General features: G+C 39.8%; 1 protein-coding gene across 1 annotated transcript in view; it reads left to right on the top strand.

The window, feature by feature from the left end:
• ERICH6 (glutamate rich 6) overlaps positions 1-20,217 on the top strand; it is a 37,490-nt gene that overhangs the window by 3,166 nt on the left and 14,107 nt on the right. The window contains exons 3-8 of the mRNA XM_072618296.1: positions 3,702-3,787; positions 11,203-11,316; positions 12,963-13,025; positions 13,824-13,879; positions 13,961-14,077; positions 19,296-19,397. Of these exons, the coding sequence (XP_072474397.1) occupies positions 3,702-3,787; positions 11,203-11,316; positions 12,963-13,025; positions 13,824-13,879; positions 13,961-14,077; positions 19,296-19,397 (538 nt within the window). The remainder of the gene's footprint in view (positions 1-3,701; positions 3,788-11,202; positions 11,317-12,962; positions 13,026-13,823; positions 13,880-13,960; positions 14,078-19,295; positions 19,398-20,217) is intronic.

Here is a 20,217-nt window from a genome sequence, read left to right as displayed (position 1 = left end):
AAACAGTTTTGACCTGTTGGACCCCCAGAGGTCACTGAACCACACTTTGAGAACTGCTACTATCAAGGGATGCTCTGAACCTCAAAGATGAGGAAGTTGCAGGGTACTGGCAGCAGAAAAAAGGAACAATCGGCTTTGGGAAACAAATTGTATGTTTGCTCCTCCTTGCATGGTCTGTCAGTATGGAGAGCAAAAAGGGGCAATCTTCAGTGAAGATAGATGATGGCTAGAAATTCTGTATCTTCTGGGGAGAATGAGAGTTTTTTTGAGATCCAGAAAATGGAAAGTATGGGAGAGGAAAAGTTTCAGGATAAATAATGTGGGGCTTTCAGAGGGCATAGGGAAAGGGAAGGCAGAGAAGGATCTGAATTGGGGAAGGGGAAGGCTAAGAAGGTTAGAGATGAGTAAGGGGGGAGAAGGAGCAGGGGAAAGAGATCTTCAATTCAGTAGATGTCAACTTGGAAGAACTTCACCATCTAGGATCCTGTTATAACCAAGAGTAGGATATTGAGGGGGGAGGGGAGAGGGAAAGGCAGACCAGTGCCTCCCTCAGCTTCTGTGTCCACCACACACCAAAGAGCTGATGATGGAGAAAGTAAAGAAGATGGAAACAGGCTCTGGATCAGCACATGCCTGGCCATCAGGTCTCCAGGGGTAGGCTGAACTCACATTTGGCACTAGCTCCTTAAACCAAAGAGACAAAAAAGGAGGTAGTTGGCCTCAAGGCCCCTGGTGGTTCTGTTACAATGGCCTCCCCTTAACATCTCTTTGACCTCTAATGTGCTAGCCAAAACCATAGTTTCATGGTATGTGCATCTCGTAAAAATTTCAATGTTATTGATATCTGAGGATCTTTCCCCCTCCCAGATTTATTTTTTTGAGAAGGCAAGCTAGGACATCTTTTGCCTCAATTCTTACCTATCCTTTAATCACTGAATGGGTGTTGCCTCAGACAAACAGACCTGGAAAAGATCTTAGCTTAAAAAGCTTAGCCCAGGTTTCCCACTACATCTTGGGCTATAGACGGTTGTCCTGACCTGTGTCTTGCCAATGGACTCCAATAACTCTGGAGAAGAGAGTGAGTCTGATGACTTCGCACAGCTCTGCCTCACTTAAATCCAATTCACTTGCAAGTCAAGACATTACCCTCCTGATGTCACTGATCCTCTTTGAGAATGAAAAACCAATACTACCACCAAAAACAATAATTCTAGTTGGTTCTAATTGAGAAGTAAGCATATCTGGAATAAGATGTCTGTGAGCCTTAGGCAAGTTACAATTCCCTGAAGACTCTGAGCCCTCACTATGACATAGTCACCCCCTCCCCCCTGCACACACACACTTTTAAAATTACAAAATAAATACCTTCATGCCCTGGAAAACAGAATTTTCTGGCATTAAAATATACATATTCATTAAAAGTAATTTCTACCTTGTTGTATCTCCCTGCATGTTCAACTCAATTCAATTTAACAAATTTTTATTAAGCACTTGCTAAGTATAAGACATTGTGCATCATAAGCCCCTGCCTGTCTTGTGTAGTTCTAGTTGTGGCTCTAGACATGAAGTGATCTGTGTCCCCTTTGGACAAGGAGCCTTACCATAGGCATTCTCCACTTGTATGTGTCCTTCTGTGAAAAGTAATTTTGGGGGTTGGGGGGGAGGAATCATTTGCAATAGATGATAGAGGAAAGGAGAGAAAATGGTAGAAGGGGGGCAGCTAGGTGGCACAGTAGATAGAATATCAGCCCTGGACACAGGAGATCCTGAGTTCAAATCTGACCTCAGACACTTGACACATACTAGCTATATGACCTTGGGCAAATCACTTAAACCAGATGGCCTTGCCAAAAAAAAGGGGGAGGGAGGGAGTAGAAGCAGAAAGGCCAGAAAGGTAGTTGAAGAAGTAAAGATCACAAGACCTTCCTGAAAATGAAAACATTAATTTGAAATCCAAATGCAGAAGTGAAGCTAGTCATTCATTAATTATGAGGATGTGGCCATTTATGAAAAGAAAGTTATAAGAGGTGGAAGGAAGGGGATGCTCATTTCCAGGAAGAAGTTGTAAATCAGTCTCTGGGGAATTTGACCTATCAAACCATTTAAGAACCATGCAAGGGGAAAAAAGAGGGTTTTTTTTCATTTTTACAGTTTGCTGGTTGACAATGAGTACATAATTGTTGGTTTGGACAAAAAATCAGATTTGATGCTAAATTTTTTTAATTGACCTCTATATCAAATCCTAGATCTCTAATATTTCATTTAACCATTTATTTATTTGTTTGTTTCTTCATGTTTTCTTTTTTTTAATTTATTTTATTTTTAATTTATGAAAGTAATAGCTTAGGATTTAGAGTCAGAATAGACTAGAGCCATATAGACTTCATCTAATCCAACACCTTCATTTTCTAGATGAAAAGAAATGTCACCCAAGCCACCTCTTCTCTGCAGGAAAACAGAGAATCTTTCATTCATTCTTTTTGCTTCTCTACTGACGAGAGTAATACCTGCCACACAGTGAATGCTTAATATTGTATATATTTCTTAACATAATTAATTAAACATCTTCTCTTCCTTCATATGCCATCAACTCAAGACACTTCACCATCATGGTTGCTTCCTCTGGGTTTTTCCAGCCTAAAATATGGACCCCAGAATGAACTATGTTTTTTTCTTAACATTAAAAATCTAATTTGATACATTTTCTGACATACAATCACAGGATTTCATAGTTGTTAGGAACCTCAGTAACCATTTGGTGTAATTTACACTTGAAAAAAGGTCCTCTACTATCTATCTGATGAATGGAGGAACCCACTAATTCCAGCTCATTCAATTTTGGGGTACCTCTAATTATTGAAACTTTGAATCCTAAGTCTTCTTCTTTGTAGCTTCCACCCATTACTCCTAGTTCACCCCTCTAGAACCAAGCAGAACATGCCTTTTCCCTCCACAGCTAGCTCTTTTAACAGCTAAAGATAGCTATCATGTCCCCCAAAGATTTTTCCTGAAAGTAGAGAATGTTTCATTTTGGATATTTGTATTTCCAGCATCTAATACAGAACCTGGAGCATAGTAGGTGCTTTACATGGGCTTATTGATTGATAAATATGTCTAGTTTTTTTAGCCAGTCCTCAGATGGCATGAATCTTTTACCATCCTGGTGTTTTCCAGCCTGGCAATGCTTTTCCTCAAATATGGTGTCACAAACAAGAGGCAATACTCCAGAGGTGAGATGATGGGATTCCACAGTACCTCCTTATTCCTGGACTCCAAACCTGTCTTAAAGCAGCCTAACATGTTAGTTCTTTTGGTGGCCATCACCCTTATTTTAAGTTAATAATCCAGATCTAGGACCAACCATCATATATAAATGCTTCGACTGTGGTAGGGAGGTAAGGACAGAAGATGCTATTTTTTTTTCTTACAGAAAATCAATGCTACGATTTCTATATACAAGTACTATTTTGGTATTAAACGATCCTCCTATTTGAATGATCCTTATGTAAATGTGAGTTTCTCAAAGAATGACTCTTAGCTTGTACTTTTACACCACTAGAAGGAATACCCATAACCTTTCTGATGCTATGATACAGAGGATCTGAAGTCAAATCTCATCTTTGACCGCTCACTGCCTATGTGACTTTGGGTGGATCATTTCACTTTTATTCATAATTGTAATCTTTTTGTCTGAACTTCAGGGAAGAGATCATCAGACATGGAACTAATGTAGTATTACAGACAGAACAGAGTTGGCTTCGGGATCAGTATGAGAAAAGAAAAGGCCGTAAGTGACTGAATTTCTTAGAGTATTCATTCATACCAGTAGATAAAACACTAGTATCCTTTCTGATATTATGGTACAGTGGAAAGGGCAATGATTTAGGAGTCAAAGGACCTGGGTTCAAATCCCATCTTTGATTTTTTTTTGGATACTTATTGATATTGATACCAGGGGTACGGCACTCAACTTCCCTGGGCCTTAGTTTCTTGATTTCTAAAATATGGTGACGGAACAAGGTAGTTTTGGGCGTCATTCCAGCAGTAGCTCTGTCATGTTATATGATCCTATGATGTCTCTAAACATAACAGACATGAAGTAGACAGCTCTTATATGCTAGAGTGATGCATAAAATGCTTTTTTGCTATTACATTGTTTTACAACTATCAGGATTTTAATTAAAATCATCAAAGGTTAAGTGGAAGAACTGAGACTATCAGAAAAAGAATAGTGTTTAGTTCTTCATTCTGGGAAAAATAATTGATTTAGCTTCAGTCTTGGGTTGTCCTGAAACCCCTTCCAGATTTATTTATTTCCTAAGCAGTCAGGCATAGGAGGAAAGTATGCTGATTTCTATAAGAAGAAGTCTGATCTGAAAGATTGATCACTCTTCAAATGAACCAAGTGATCTTTGTTGGGAAATGTTGAACAACCCACTTCCCTGCTCCCTTGAAAAATACTCATGACATGGTTTAAGTTTAATCTTCATTATTAACATTGTCTCCTTCACTTTCTTATGTCAAGATAATGAGCAGAGCAGTAAATCCAGTTTTTATTTATAGATAGCCTTTGCTTGGTTGTAGGTCTCATCTTTGCTTTCCAGTAAGATGACATTAATTATGGCTCCACAATCAGTATAATGGCATGCCTAGCTTTCCGCGTGGGCAGCATTTGTTATTCTTAATATAAAAGAATATAATAATCAGTTTCAAAGAGATCTGACCATGGTGTTCCCCCCCTCCCCCAAGATAATGAATTCCTTCGTGTGATGACCCTGGCCATTTTCACAGAAGTTCCATGGCTAGAGAAGACCTACTCTTTGGTCTGCTTTTCTCTTGTTGATGAATATAATCTTTCATTCTAAGTCATTATATGAATTACGGTCTAAAATTCCTTTTAGCTCCTGTTATACCCTTGGGGTATGAGACTATATCCCTTTTAAATCATGCTGGGAACTCCATTAGGAAAACTGCAAACAATCTGGGTGGAACTAGAGTGAGGATATTCCTTTCAGCCTCCTCCCTCCCACCCCACCCCCCAATGCCCTTGGTTACCCTACAAACCAACTGAAAAAACTAAAAAAGGACTGGGTAGTCAGAAGAATTATGAATTCTTAACCACCATGTGAAAGAATGTTCTAAGTCACCAATAATAAGAGAAATGAACATCTAAACAACATTGAGTTTTCACTGTGCACCCAGAAAATTGGCAAAGATAACAAAAGATGGGAATACCCAATGTGGAGGGGATTGTTGAAATGTAGGCACAATGATGCACTGTTGATGGAGCTAGGAATTATTCTGCAACTGTTCTGGAAAGTAGTTTGGAATTTTCCAAAGAAAGTGGTGGAAAAGTTTCTATCTTTTGAACCAGAGATTTCACTGCTAGACATATCACAAGGAAGTCAAAGACAAAAGAAAAGCCTTTACCTATACCAAAAGATAGCGACACTTATTTTTATGGTATCCAAGAATTGGAAACAGAATACATAACCATCAATTAGAGAATGGTTGCTGTATTATATTACAGCAAGCTGTACTACATGAATGTAATAGACTATGATTGAGCTGTAAGGAATAATGAATAATAATAGTGAAGCATGGGAAGGAAGACATATGAAGTGAAGTAAGCAGAACCAAAAAAACTAATTTAAATACTACAGCAGTGTAGAGGAAAGAACAACAAAATGACTATAACTGAATGCTGAAAAATTATAATAACCAAACTTTGACCCAAAGAAGAGATATGTAAGGCACCTCTCCCTGCCTCCTTGAGGGATTATGGCATGGAAACACTACATATGGCATCAGACTTTTTGGATAGATTCTTTGATTTCTGTTAAACTCTTCTCCCCCCTTTTTATTATTTGTTATAAAGGATACCTCTCTGGGAGGGACTAAAGAAGATATATTGAAAAAAGTAGGTAGATATTAAAATGAAAGATATCAAGTGGAAGTAATTTTAAAGGGCAAGGTGAAGATAACTTTTGGTCCCTTACCACTATCCATGAAATTTCTGTACTTCTTACAAAATCACATAATCATAGAATTCTATAGTTTAAGAACTCCTTTTCTGAATCTCTAGCCATGTCACTTGGGTATCTTGGATATCCCTCAAGGCTCTCTCCTTGGGCTCTCTTCTCTTCTCCCTTCATACTATTTTGCTTGGTGATCTCATTACCTCCCCGGAATCCAATTATTATCTCTATGTTGATGATCTCTCCTTTTCTTTCTTTTCTCCCCAAATTTATTAATTTATTTGTTTTCAGTTTTCAGCATTCACTTCTATAAGTTTTAAGTTTTCTCCCCTTTCTTCCCCCCTGCTCCTCAAGACAGCATGCAATTTTATATGGTCTCTACACATACATTCCTATTAAATACATTTACACACCAGTCATGCTGCATAGAAGAATTATAATGAATGGGAGAAACCATGAGAAAAACAAAACAAAACACAATGAAACATACTAAAAAAGAAAATAGTCTGCTTCATTCTGTATTCCAACTCCATAGTTCTTTCTCTGGATGTGAATTCAGGTCTACTTTTCTACCCCTAACATCCCTCCTAATCTCTAGACTTGCACCACCAACTATCTTTTGGACATCTGGAAATAGATGTCCCAGAGATATCTTAAACTCAATATGTCCAAAATGGAATTCATTGTCTTTCCCCCTGAGCCTTCTCTTCTTTCTATCTTCCCTACTGCTGTTGAGGGCACCAGGCCTGCACCTCTCCAGTCACTCAGGATTCCAACCTAGGTGTTATCCTTGACTCCTCATTGTCTCTTACCACACCTCCTCATGTCCAATCTCTTGCCATTCTAACTTCTAACTTGCCATTCTAGCTGTGTGTGTATGTGTGTGCATGTCTGTATATATACACATAAGTATATATGAGAGATGTTTATACACACACACACACACACAAACATGCATATACCCTTTCTGTCCTCTGACACAGGTACCTTATTGGTACTGACCCACATCTCATGCCTGGACAATTGCAGTAGTTTGTGGGTTAGTCTCTCTGCTTCCAACCTCTCCCTCCTGATTCCAATCCATCTTCCACTTAGCTATCAAGTTGATCTTCCTAACATTTGAGTCTGGCCAGATAACAACCCACCCCCACTCAATAAACACTCAATAAACTCTCTATCATCTCTAAGATCAAATATGAAATCCTCTGCTTGGCTTTTTTAAAGCCCCTCTCAATCTCACCCCTTCCTTCCTTTCTAGTCTTCTAAGCCCTTACTCCCCTCCATATACTTCTTTTTTTCATGAGGTTCAGTGCAGAGACACTGGTCTCCTTGCTGTCTTCCCATAAGATGCTCCACCTCCTGATTCTCAGCACTTTCACCACCTCTGACTCATTTCTGAAATGCTCTCCCTCTTTTTCTTTCCCTCCTGACTGCCTGGGACTCCTTCACATCCCAGCTAAAATACTCCCTTCTACAAGAAGCCTTTTCTGTTCCCCCTTAACATTAGTGCTATCCCCAGCAACAACCACAGTGTGTGAGAGTTTTTTCTGGTAGACTTAGATTTTTGTAATAACACAAGAACTTCTGAAAAAAAAAAAAATCCCAATGGTGGACCTCAAGGCAAAATGCCTTCCACACTCAGAGAGAGAAATATGGAAGTCACTCACATAATGTAGCAGATCATGTTTGTGTATGTGTATCTGTTTGTGTATCATGTTCTGATCTGTTATACGGATTCTTTCATTTATCTTAGTCTGACTACATAGCATGACTATAGTGAAGATATACTCAATAGGAAAGTATATGTAGAATCTATACAGAATTGTATGCAGTCGTGGGGAGGGAGGGAGGTAGTGGGGGGTGGGTGGGGAGGGATAAAATCGCAATTGTATGGCAGTGATTGTTAAACACTAAAAAAATAAAAAAATAAAAAATAAAAAAAAAAACATTAGTGCTATCCCTCTGAGGTTACCCCCAGTTTATCCTGGAAATAACTTGTTTGTACTTGTTGTCTGCATGTTGTCTCACCCAGTAGACTGTGACACCCAAAGAGCAGAGCGGTTTTTTCTTCTTTTTTTGTATACTTATGTGCACAGTACCTGACACATAGTTTGGTGTTTTTTAATCACTGGAAGACCCCTTAATAATGGGAATCTCCCTGACTATTAAAGCAGCCCCTTCCATTGGTCAGATTTAATTCCTTCTTATATTTCTTACAACTCCTAGATTCTGGTAATGCTTCTTAATTTAGAACTAATTTATTTTCTTTTTATTTTTCTTAGCAATTTCTGAGCTCATTTTCCACTATACTTTGGGATCTTTTACCTAGTAGATACTCTCTGGCCATGGACTTTCCTCCCTGTATGCATATAGTTTGAAGAATTTTGCATTCCTGTTCAATACAGTAACCCTCTGCTTGAAGTCCTACTCCAGGACTTCATTGCAGCCTGCAAGTGGCTCTGGGTTCTTAAAGGTGATGTCAGCACAGAATAAATTCTGTCAGGTGCCACTGAAATGGAAAGGCATCCATTACTGGCTCCACAAGGTTGTTGCCTGATGACTAGAGTTAAATATGGAGAGGCTCATTGCCAGAGACTTGCCCACCTGGTGATAACATTTTAGGGAGTGGGGATGGGGGAGGTTCCAGCAATTTGTGAAGACTATGTACTAAATAAAACATAAAAGTGTTGCTATCTGTATTCATAGCAGGAATACCTCCACCAATGAAATTGTGTATTGTTTTACTGAAGTAAGTACATTTCATTCTATAATATCTAGTCATCATTTCAAACTTTTAAAGATATTTTTGCATCATTATTCTGATATGTGGTAGATTAAATTATCCCTTTCAGCTTCATTTCACTGGCACCAAAGTAATTGATTTTTAAAAAAATTATTGAACAGAGCAGGACCAAGGACAGAGGCCTACATACTCCACTAGAGATTTCCCTCCAAATTGAACTTCATTTCCTTAATCAACCCACTTTGGGTTCCATCATTTAACCTATTCTAAATCTACTTACCTGCCATCTAGTCTACATCTCTTCATTTTGTCTACACAAATATTGCTAAAGACTTTGCCAAACACCTTGTTAAAAGTCAGGCACATTATGTCTATGGTATTTCCTAACTTTGGGAGTTTAGTAATCCTGAAAGAAAAAAAGGAAATTAATTTAGTCTAGTATGATTTGTTTATAATGAAGTCATGCTGGCTCATATTGGCTACCAGTTCCCCTTTCATAATCCATTCTGGAATCTTTCCAGGAATAAGCATTAAGCCCCCTTTTAATTATTTTTAATTAGTTTTCTTCATGTCTTTTATTTCACATCACAGTCATTTTCAGATGGATTTCCTCTAGATAAAAGAGCTCTACCATCCCCCTCTTTGCAGTAAGGAAAGAAAAACAGCTTAAAACCAAAGGACACAATGATTACATCTTTACAAGAATATATAACAAGACTGTAAAGACTAGCTCCGTTTCAACTTTAAGTTATGCAATCTCAAGTTGGTCCTTACTACACAGCAAGGCATTCCTTTTAAATCTCCTTAATTAATTCAACACCTCACTCTCCATATCAGCTTTTAAAAATCATTGTATTTCTCCTCAAACCTCTCAAGGTTCCCCCTTCCCTCACCCTCTGAGCAGAAAACCTTGCCTCCTATTTCACTAAAAAAAAATTGAAGCCATTCTCCAAAACCACTCTCCTCCCCTCTCACATCATCCAGATGCCCTCTGCCACCATCTCCTCCTTCACTCCTGTCCAATGTGAAGAATTGGCCCTTTCTCATTGTCAAGGCAAACCCCTCTACATGACAAAGTGACCCCATTCTGTCTTCTCCAATGGATTGCCTCCTATATCTCATTTATCTTCAATCTCTCCTTCTCTCCTGGCTACTTTTCAAGGACTACAAACATACCCATGTCTACTTTATCCTCCAAAGAAAAAATCGCATTAGATCCATTCATTCATCCTTACTAACTCTCATCCTATATCTCTCATTGTTTTTATAGCCAGGCTTCTGAGAAGGCTGTCTACAATGGGCAGTGCCACTTATGTCTTCTCACTCTCTTCTTAACTGTCTCTGACCTCATCATTTGACTGGCATTGCTCTCTCCACATTTACTAACTATCTCTTAGTTGCCAAATCTAATGGCCTTTTCCCCAGTTCTCATCCTTCTTGGCCTCTCTGCAGCCTTGATACTTCGGATCACTCTCTTCTCCTTGACATACTTTTCCTGACAGTGCTTTCTTGTACTTGTTCTCCTATTTGTCTGACTAATTCTTCTCAGTCTCCTTTGGTGGATTTTCATCCAGGTCATGCCTCTAATCCTGGGTGTCCCGCAGGGCCCTGTCCTGGCCCTCTTCTCTTCTCTCTCAGTCCTAATCTCAGCTCCCATCATTCAATCATCATCTCTACACTGATGATTCTGAGCCCTAACCTCTCTCCTGACCTCCTATCATGAATCTCCAACTCTCCATTAGATAGTTCATGTTGGATGTCCTGTAGATGTCTTAAACTCAACATATCATGGTCATTATAATTACTCAGAATTTAGCTTGATTTTATGTTCTTTTTCTTTACACCATCATATTCATTGTCCAGGAAACAGATAGTAATACTGTACTCTGTTTTAGGTACAAGTCTGCTGGAAACAATTTGTATTAATTTAACATTAATCTAAATCAAGCATTTTATAGCTTAGAGAGAGAAACATCCAAACTGTCATAATTCCCCTGCACCCCTAGGACATTTCTCTATCCCAAATGGGGCAACATTCATAAGAATTTTGAAGAAAAAAGTCATATTATGTTCAAATATAATTTTGGTTTCCAGAACAATAATCCCTAACAACAGTCACTTAGTCATTCACTGCAACCAGCCAATTCCTTCCTTGCTCATCCTCCTCATATACACTTTCCTACAAGGAAAAGTTCAGAAAGAGCTTGAGGCTGGAGGAAATATGATTTCTTAAAATTTTCCATTGTACTAAGAAGGAGGTTTTAAATATGCTTCCACCTCATTATGTATATGGTTTTCCTGGTTCTGCCATCTTCACTGCATCAGTTCTTGTACATCTTTCCCCCTGGATCTCTGAATCTCTCATATTCATTATTTCTTACGGCACAACTTTGTTCCATTCACTTACAATGGCTCACTTTTGTAATGCCCATGGTAACCACCAAGGATTTCAGGTATTTACTAGCTCATTGTATGTCACAGTTCTAGCAAAAGGCAGTTTATCCCAAGAGGAGATGATCCAGGAAATTCCAGAGTACAAGAAAAAGAAAAGGATTAAAAATTTAAAGAGTGCACTACAAAAAATTACAATAGTCCGTGAGTAATCCTTTTTTTAAATTTTTATTTTTGGTTTAGGGAATGAAAGGGAGATAGATAAGCTTAGAATGGTAGTTTGGGGTCAGATGGTAGAGGGTCTTTCAGGAATATCAAGTTAGGAGTTTGGGCTTTATTCAAGTGGGTGGGGGGGAAGAAAAGAATTTGGAGTAGAGGAGTGACACAGTCTAAGCTTGTGTTTCAAGGAGATGAATCTGGCCAGGGTGTGTGAGCTTGGTTTGCCAAGAGGGGAGATAAAGGATGGTCTGGGAGGCCAGTTCCAAGGTTACTGCAATATTGTAATAACCTCAAATATTAGTGGCAGTGGGAATGGAAAAGGGGGTACCAGTTCAAAAAAGGTTTCACTGGGCATTAGGGAAGTGGAGGCAGCAAGTGTAGATTGCTCTTTTAAGGAGTTTGGCAAGGAAAGAAAAAGAGGAAAGTACGGTGCAGAGAAGACAGCATAGTACAGGTTCAAGGGAAGAATTTGTTTTTGCTTCATTTTTAAAATGAGAGAGTAGTTTCTATCTTATGGGAAGGAGCTTTTTTTATTTTGTTTTTCTGACAGTACCTGTAGTTTCATTGGTATAGAGAACTCCAAGGTGAGACAAGTCCTTGAACCAATGTAGGTCAATGCAGGCGACCTATAGTCTTAGAGAGTTGCTTAGACTTCTGACTTGTCTAGGTTCACACCAAAGAGTCTTCTTTCTAAGACTGTCTCTCTTTCCCCCCTCTTTCTCTCCACCCTCCTCCCCTCTCTCTGCTAGACTATGCTGCTCTCAAAAAGGAAATACAAAGAGGGGAAATGATGAATATTCAAAATTGAAAGAAACAATTGATAATGAAATGTCCCAAAGGAGGTGGAAGTAGATGGGATCAAGAGCAGAAATAGAGGGGTAGCCCTGGAAGGAAGAATGGATACTTTTTCCAGAGGCAAGAGGAAAGGAGAGGATGAGGAAAGATGTATCCATATTTTGAGATGAAAAAGAGGGAAATTGAGGGGGCTTTATAATTGGTTGGTTGGTCGCTTTGTTCTCAAAGAGGACCAAAATGACATCACTATATTAGAGTTAAGGTATAGTGTGTCTGACTGTGGCTGATTAGACCAGTGTGAGCTCAGAACACTCAACTACAGGTCAGGCACAAATAGGTCATGTGGACATTTGGGGTGGATTTTTGAAATGTGTGCATCTCATGTGTCTTTTGAATTACTTCTATTCTGCTTTGCTCATACAGCACATTACCTTCTTTGATGAGGGTGTGGCATGTTTTATAATAAAATAAGAGGTGAAGTCATACTTTGGGGGACTCAGAAAGGGAGAAAGGTTAGGAATAGATGTTGCAGGAACAAGAAAAGGGAGTCAACTCGAGTTGAAAGAATTGTTGAGCAGCCCAGCTGAGATTTGTCACTGAAGCAGGCAGCACACTTACATGCTGTTCCAAAGCATCTCTTAGCAGTCTGAGAGCAGGATTGAAGAAAATGGACAGTGGGCCATGTCTGGGGTCATGTGTTGGCGAGGCAAGTAGAACACGACATCAAGAGTGTGAGAGATCAAGAGTGGCAAGTGCACCACTGAAAGGCCCATATTTTATGGGTGGATTGGTTTGTATTTTCCCAGTAACATACCAACTGTGCATTCTCCTTCCAGGTGCTTTTGGCTCCTTGAAACATGGGGATGTCTCTCCTACCTCTTATTGCCCGTTAACCCGAGGTAAATGGACATTAAAAATTCTATCTGCCCCTTGGACTGTCCAATGAAAATGCCATTTGGGAGAAGATTCAATTAATTTTTCTTTATCTCTACTTCTCATGTGAGTGTTAGCTTTACAAAGGATAGGGCTGGACCTGGGATTTCATTGGTATAATGAAATGTACTCCCATCTGGACTCCCAGATGAGGAAACCAGTATAGGATGAGGCATACTTTGCAATTTATGGTCTTAGGAAGTTGCCTGAAATACTGAGAAGGTTGTGACTTGCCCAGGGTCTGATAGTTAGGTCATGTCAAAGGCAGGCCTTATATGCAAGTCTTCCAGGCTAAAGATAAGCTCTTTATCCACTATACCATGATGCCCCTCATACCTCTGGAGGATGTAGTCTAAATTCAGAAGCCTGGTACACTCTTATAAACAGCTATCCCTCTACCCTCAAAGAGCTGTTGACCAATTCCATCTGTCTACTGTAAGGAGTTGTGGCCACAATGTGGACCTTTGGGGCATGGCCAAAAAATTTAAAAAGGAGGGAAAATATGATGGGTAGTGTGGTGTTTTAGAAGAAATGCTGACTTTGTATTTCTAATTCCACCTTCAACCTAATGTCCCTTTCAACCTCTATGACTTTGGGCAAGCCATGTCTCCATTTCTCAGTTTCCTAATCTGTGAGATGAAGTTAGACTAGATGATCCCTGAAATTGTTTCCTATTTTATGTGCTGATCCCATGACTTAGCACAATAGGCATTTCACAGATTTATGTTTTCCTTATTAATTAATGTTCCTTCTTCTCCTCTTAGCACGATGGACAATAAGTGAGAAAATGCAACAATTAGACGTTCTGTGTGACCTGGAGGTAAACATTCATTATGATACAACCTGGGGCACCATCAAACCAAAAGCATTTTACACTCTCCTTTTTTTTTTTCTTTTTAAGTTTAAAGAAGACTTCAAAATGTTTTTTGAACCATTTCTGGAAACAATCCCAAAGGTTGGACCACCAGCCATTCTAGCCTACAAACCAGAGCCACTTCCACAAGACATAATTCTCCAGGTAATGTTCATTTGTCTTCTTAACATTGAAACATTTAGCAAGGTAACAAGAAGGACCTCTTGGCAGTGTGACCAGCTCTGAACTGGCCTTTTACCAACTTCAATACATCCTGGCTGTGTGACCTAGGGCAAGTCACTGAACTTCTCAGTGCCCTGCAGCCCTCTCCAAGACGAGAAGTGACTGAGAAGGTGCCTCTTCAAGAAGAAGGAGCCTTTCTTGTAGGATTCTCAAGGTAATAGCGAGCCCCTGAGGGACCTGAATGAACTAGCAAGTACAATGGGGTTGGGAGAGGGATCGAGGTGAAGAGGATCAGAATGTTCAACAATGTGGCATGAGACCTGATTTTTAATCCCAAATCTGCCACTTGCTTAACTTTAGGACGAGGAAAACCATTCAAGTTCTGAGGGCCTCTACTCTTCCTTTGTACAATGAGGAATAGATCTCCTGGGTTCCTTCTGGTTCTAGAACTCTGATGCTGAGAGAACCACTCTGATAGCTTTGCATAAAGAAGCTTCATGTCTGGGTCTGGAAGAAGAGAGTAAAGCCTACAGGTTTTCCTCCTTTAAAATAAAATTCTTTGATGAAGACACTTCACGGATTTGTAGGCTTTTGTATGTGGTTACTTGGCTCAGCTGGTAGAAGGACCTTGTCAAACAGCTGAATTTCATGACTTAAGTTGGGGCATCATGTGAAGTAATTCAAGTGGCATTTCATCCACGACCTCAGAGAGCATGTTGAAGTTGAGCCAGGGATGAGCAAATATATGCAGTGGCCCCAGAAACTGAGTAATGAAAAGGCACCCCCTCCACTGGGAAAATAAAGTCAGCAGTAATAGCCAGCATTTACATGGTGCTTTCAAACTAGCAAAGTACTTTAGATATATTATATCTGATTGGATAATCACAGTAACCTTTTGAGGCAGGTGTTCTCATTCCCGTTTTACAGAAGAGGAAACAGAGATTGAAAGTGGGGGAAGTGATTTGTCCATGGTCACACAGCTAATAATTCACAGAATTGGGACCAGAATCCTGGACAAGAATTCTTGTGCCTGGGGCAAGCTTAAGTCCCACAGCAACAATTCTGCAGAAGATATCATGGGCATACTAGGAAAAAGGGTGCCATAATGCCTAGTACATAAGGGCTTGAGAAATGTTTGTTGATTGGCTGACTGTCCCTCAGAGAATTTATCCTCTTGCCCCTTGGGTATGTGGGAAAATTCTTTATAATATTATTCAGAAAACTTATTAATTATTAAACTGTTTAAATCCAACTTTATGTGACTAAAGATTGTTTACACCCAGAATGTTGTCTTGATCTCATTTACTCTGTAGGTATGCCAGAAATGGTTAGAAGAAATTTTGGATTCCCTAAGGTCCTGGACCTACCCAGAATATTTATATTTTGGGTTACTACACCCAGGTCTTGTTTTGGGTCCACCCAAACCTTTGTTTTGGGTTCCCCTTGTGTTTTGGCTTTATTAAATGCTTAAGTCTGCTGGTATCTATCTCCATCTAGATAGTTTGTTTTACTGTGTTCCTGAGATTCCTGCAAGTGCCCTTTTCAAAATCCTATAATATGAATCTTCCAGAGGTGGATAAGAAAGAGGGAGCCTCATTTTTCTGGTTCTCTCTCTCTCTCTCTCTCTCTCTCTGTCTCTGTCTGTCTGTCTCTCAGTCTCTGTCTCTGTCTCTATGTCTGTCTATCTCTGTGTCTCTCTCTGTGTGTCTCTGTCCCTCTGTCTCTGTCTCTCCCTCCCTCCCTCCCTCCCTCCTTTCCTCCCTCTCTCCTTAATACATTTCTTTCTAAAGCTATTTTGGATTTGCTGTTCTCATGAATAGGTGTTAGGGGGAAGAGAAGGGCCGGGACTCTAAGGGTCACAACCTTGGTGGGTGCATTTCATGGTGGCATGAGCCAACAGAAAACCATGAGGTGAGACACAGAAATGGTGGTCACTGGAGAGAGGAAGTATTGCCACCTTCTCCCCTACCTTGTGGCAACCTGTTGCCCCTGTACTAGTCATTACTGGTTGAGTTTCAGAGCTTGGTCTCTTGAGAGCTGGAAGAATCCTCAGAGGTTATCTAGTCCAGTTGCCTCATTTTAAAGGTAAGGAAAATGAAACCCCAAAGGGGAGCAGTGTCTTGACCGTGATCAGGCAGACAGTAAGGATAAAAGGCTACGTATGAACCCAAGTCCTCTTACTCCATAGATGGATCACTTTCCACTGTACCTTGCTGCCTCCACAATGGTGTCTATAGTTCCTATTCATTCTAAAATTTTGTGATCTATTTGAAGGAAAGGAGGGAATATGGGTAAAGAAAGAAGAAGCAGAAGGATGACCCTAAAGTTCAGAGTTGTTTTGCCATTGATGTAGAACCTAAACAAAAGCCCACTCTATGACTAACTCAGGGAGCTACTCTATGAATAGTTTATTAAATAGTAGAACAGGAGTTCATTGAAAGCCAAGTCAAAGTATAGAGACAAAAATTCTAATTTGAAATGTTCTTGAGGGACCAATCATTGGCTCTTTACACTGTAGTGTCAAAGCCTCCTTCATGCCAAGGAGGTCATGCTCTTGGCAGCAGCGTGACAGTGGGCAGAGTGTTTCTCTGAGTTCACACCCTGCCTCTGACATGCGACCTAAGTACTTAATCCTGGACACAAATAACTTCACCTCTCTCACACGGTTTCCTCATCTGTAAAATGGGGATGATAATTTGTACCCACCTTACAGGCTTATTGTGAGGATCAGATGAGATTATCATTTATGTAAAGCATTATATACATACTAGCTATGATTACTATTATCATCCCTGATGGAATCTCTGTACAACAAAATGGATAAACCCCTTAGAAAGCAAAAGGCAAAGAAAGCTTCTGAAAAATAGGGGGCCAACACTTTGGATGTTACAAGGTAGGAGAAGGGAAGGAGGAATAGGAAGGAAAGAAAAAAGGAAGGAAAGAAGGGGATGAAACACTTAGATTCAACTATATCTTATGGGAGACACAAATATTTTCTAGTCATTAAATATGTAGAAAAAGGAAATTTTACAAAGCAAAGAAATTGAAAAGGACTAGATAATTTTCGGAGAAAGAAAGCTAAGAGAGTTGTGATGTATCTGACTCTTCTTAGGGTCTTCTTAGGGCTTGATTAGATACAGGGTCTGTTAGACACAGGGCTCTAAGGCATTGTCTTTGTGTTATAAATTACCTTATGCGCATAGTAGATACTGTTTGTTATATTAAATTGAATGGAAATGGGATGAAATTTTTAAAGGTACTAAGTCATTCTCTAGTATAATCTCAGGGCACACTTTCATCCATTAAGAAAGCAGTAGAGAAAATGCTAATAATGTAGTTACTCTGAATTATTAACTTATTGTATAACTTATTATGCTTCAAAGCATGTCATTTTTTTTCCAGAGCTCTGGTTGTTAAACATTTACCAGAACTTGTTTACAGGGGAAATTGGAGGTAATTTCAGAAGGAAAGCATGAGCACTGAGGAAAAATGGAAGGGGATCCTTTCAGGAAGTGGATTTTATCTGAGACTTGGGAAGCCAGGAGGTGGAGACAAGGAGAAGAAGCATTGTATGGAATGAATAGCAAGGAGGACTGTGTTGCTGAGTTCTAGAGCAAGTGGAAGGTAGTAAAAAAAAAGGGGGTCAGTTGTAAAGGGCTTTAAAAGCCCAATAAGGAATATTTTATCTGATCCTAGAGGAACCAGCAGAGTTTACTGAGTAGGAAGGAGATGTGGGCAAAGCAACACCTTGAGAAGATCACTTTGACAGTTGCATGGAGCATGGACTAGAGTAGAGAAGGTCTGAGGTAGGAAGGCAATTGTAGTAGCCCAGGGGAGAGATGATGAGGACCTGTGCCAGGGTGATGTCTGTATTAGAGGGCAGAGCATAGATACCAGGGATACTTACTGAAGGTACCAAACCAAGTGTAGGGAAGAGCAGCCCATGTATGCTTTGACCCTCTTTAGAAATCAGCATCCTACCTGGACTATAAACTCAACACTTGAATTATAAACCTATCAGAACTGACTTCTCTAGTTAGGAAAATGTGTCTTTAAGAGATTGAGCAAGGGCAGCTGGGTATCTCAGTGGACAGAGCACCAGTCCTGGAGTCAGGTATAACTGAGTTCAAATCCAGCCTCAGACACTCATTAGCTGTGTGACCCTGGGCAAGTCACTGAACCCTGTTTGCCTCAATTTCCTCATTTGTAAAATGAGCTGGAGAAGGAAACAGCAAACCACTCCAGTATCTTTGCCAAGAAAACCCCAAATGGGATCACACAGAGTCAGACACAACTCAACCACAGTACCTGCAGAATTAGCTTGGGGCCCTGGCCCATGGAAATCATATACCTTGTCTGTGATAATAGCCTCCTTTTTGCTTCATTTTCCTTACCTTGTCTTATTTATTAGGTGAAGCCCTAATGAAGACTTTTCTTTCAACAATATATTATATCATATAATATATTATACTAAATTTAAGAGTATATATATTTATAAAAGTATTGGAGAAAACCAAAATACTTAGCAAATATATGTATATACACACATATATGTATATATATTTGTATGTTTGTACGTGTGTGTACTTATTAGTGGTTCTGGGAAAAGAGGAACAAGTGGACCAGAGAACTTTATAGTCACAGAGAGGAAATAGAATTTCAGTTTGGGGCACTTTTCCCAGAAAGCAGGTTGTACAGTGAGAAAAAAATGCTAAATTTGGAGGCAGAGAGCCAAAGTTCAAGTCTGCTTGCTGTTAAACCTGTGAACTGAGGCATGTCTCCAGTAGAAGGTGAGCTCCTAGAGAGCAGGACCGTTGTCCCATTGGCTTTTGTATCCACAGTGCCTAGCAAAGTGCCCAGCACAGAGGAGTCAAGTAGCAAATGTCTCCTGAACTGATGAAAACTCCTTGGGCCTCAGTTCCCTCATGTGCAAAATAAGAAGACTGAGCTAGATAACCCCTAAGACCCCTTCCCAAGTCAGAGGACTAGGTGTAAATGCTGACTTTGTCACTGAATGCCATGTAAAGATGGCAGGCAATCCTCCTGTCCTCTTTAGAACTCTGTTTTCTTATTTGACATGTGAGAGACTTGCAATAAATGACTTCCTATGTCCCTTCCAGTCCGAGGTCTATGATCATATGATCCCTCTTGGATATTACTATTCTTGCCAACCATTAGTTATTTTTATTTCTTCCAACAGTGGGACATGGAACACTCTGCCTGCTGTGAGTTTTGTGGGTGCGAACTGAGACCATTTCCTTCCCTGGATCACATTGACTTTGACCCTGAAAGCTATGAGAATGTAAGATGTGTGAAAAGCCTGCAAAACAAAGGTTTGCTAGGGAAACATTTACAAAATATTATAGCGTGACGTGGTCTGAGGCAATCATTCTAATCCCCATTCACACCAATAAGTCAAGTCCCCAGACAGCTGATACTGTACTTCTCTTAGGATTCTAAGTGTAGCCCTGAGGGGTGGAGGGTGGTTTTTTTTAAGCCATCATTAGCTCCCTTCAGTGCCCTAGGATTATTGGTTGATATCCATTAGTTAACCAGACTTAATTAGCTCTTAGAAAATGTCGTTTGTTTACTAAAGTGGAATAGTTACTTCAAAGCTTCTCTCTGTGACCTATTCTCCCACAAGTACATAGAATGCAGGGGAAAGTGGGCTTAAGCTTAGAGATCACATGTAGCAAACAGATAACTCCTAGCTTCTGGAAGACCTTTTGCTGAAATCTTTGAGATATTTCCTTTAGTTTTTTGTCTGTCCTTGGCTCTCAATAAAGATGCCACCCTCAGCTGTTCCTGAGATGTTGCTAGGATGCTGATGACAAGTCCAAAATCCTCAAAAGGACTTCCTCAGGCTAATGGGCTAAGGAAGAGACCAAGGGGTGCTCATTCCCTGATCTCCCCAAATAATTAATTTGGGCTGGAAGAACTCACTGTTAAGTTGCTAAACTCTGATTTTGATTAGTTACTTGGTTTTATGCAAATCCCCAGAGGGCAAGATCAAGTTCTTCAGTCAGTCAGAAGATTCCTTTGACACCTAGGGAGGTGTTCAAGCCAGACTCACTAGTGACCAGTTGAAAGATATCCTCACCTGATAAATGTATCAGGAAAAG

Source organism: Notamacropus eugenii, chromosome 6 (assembly GCF_028372415.1).
Source record: "Notamacropus eugenii isolate mMacEug1 chromosome 6, mMacEug1.pri_v2, whole genome shotgun sequence".
Classification (NCBI taxonomy): domain Eukaryota; kingdom Metazoa; phylum Chordata; class Mammalia; order Diprotodontia; family Macropodidae; genus Notamacropus; species Notamacropus eugenii.
This window is presented reverse-complemented; position numbering and strand designations above follow the sequence as displayed.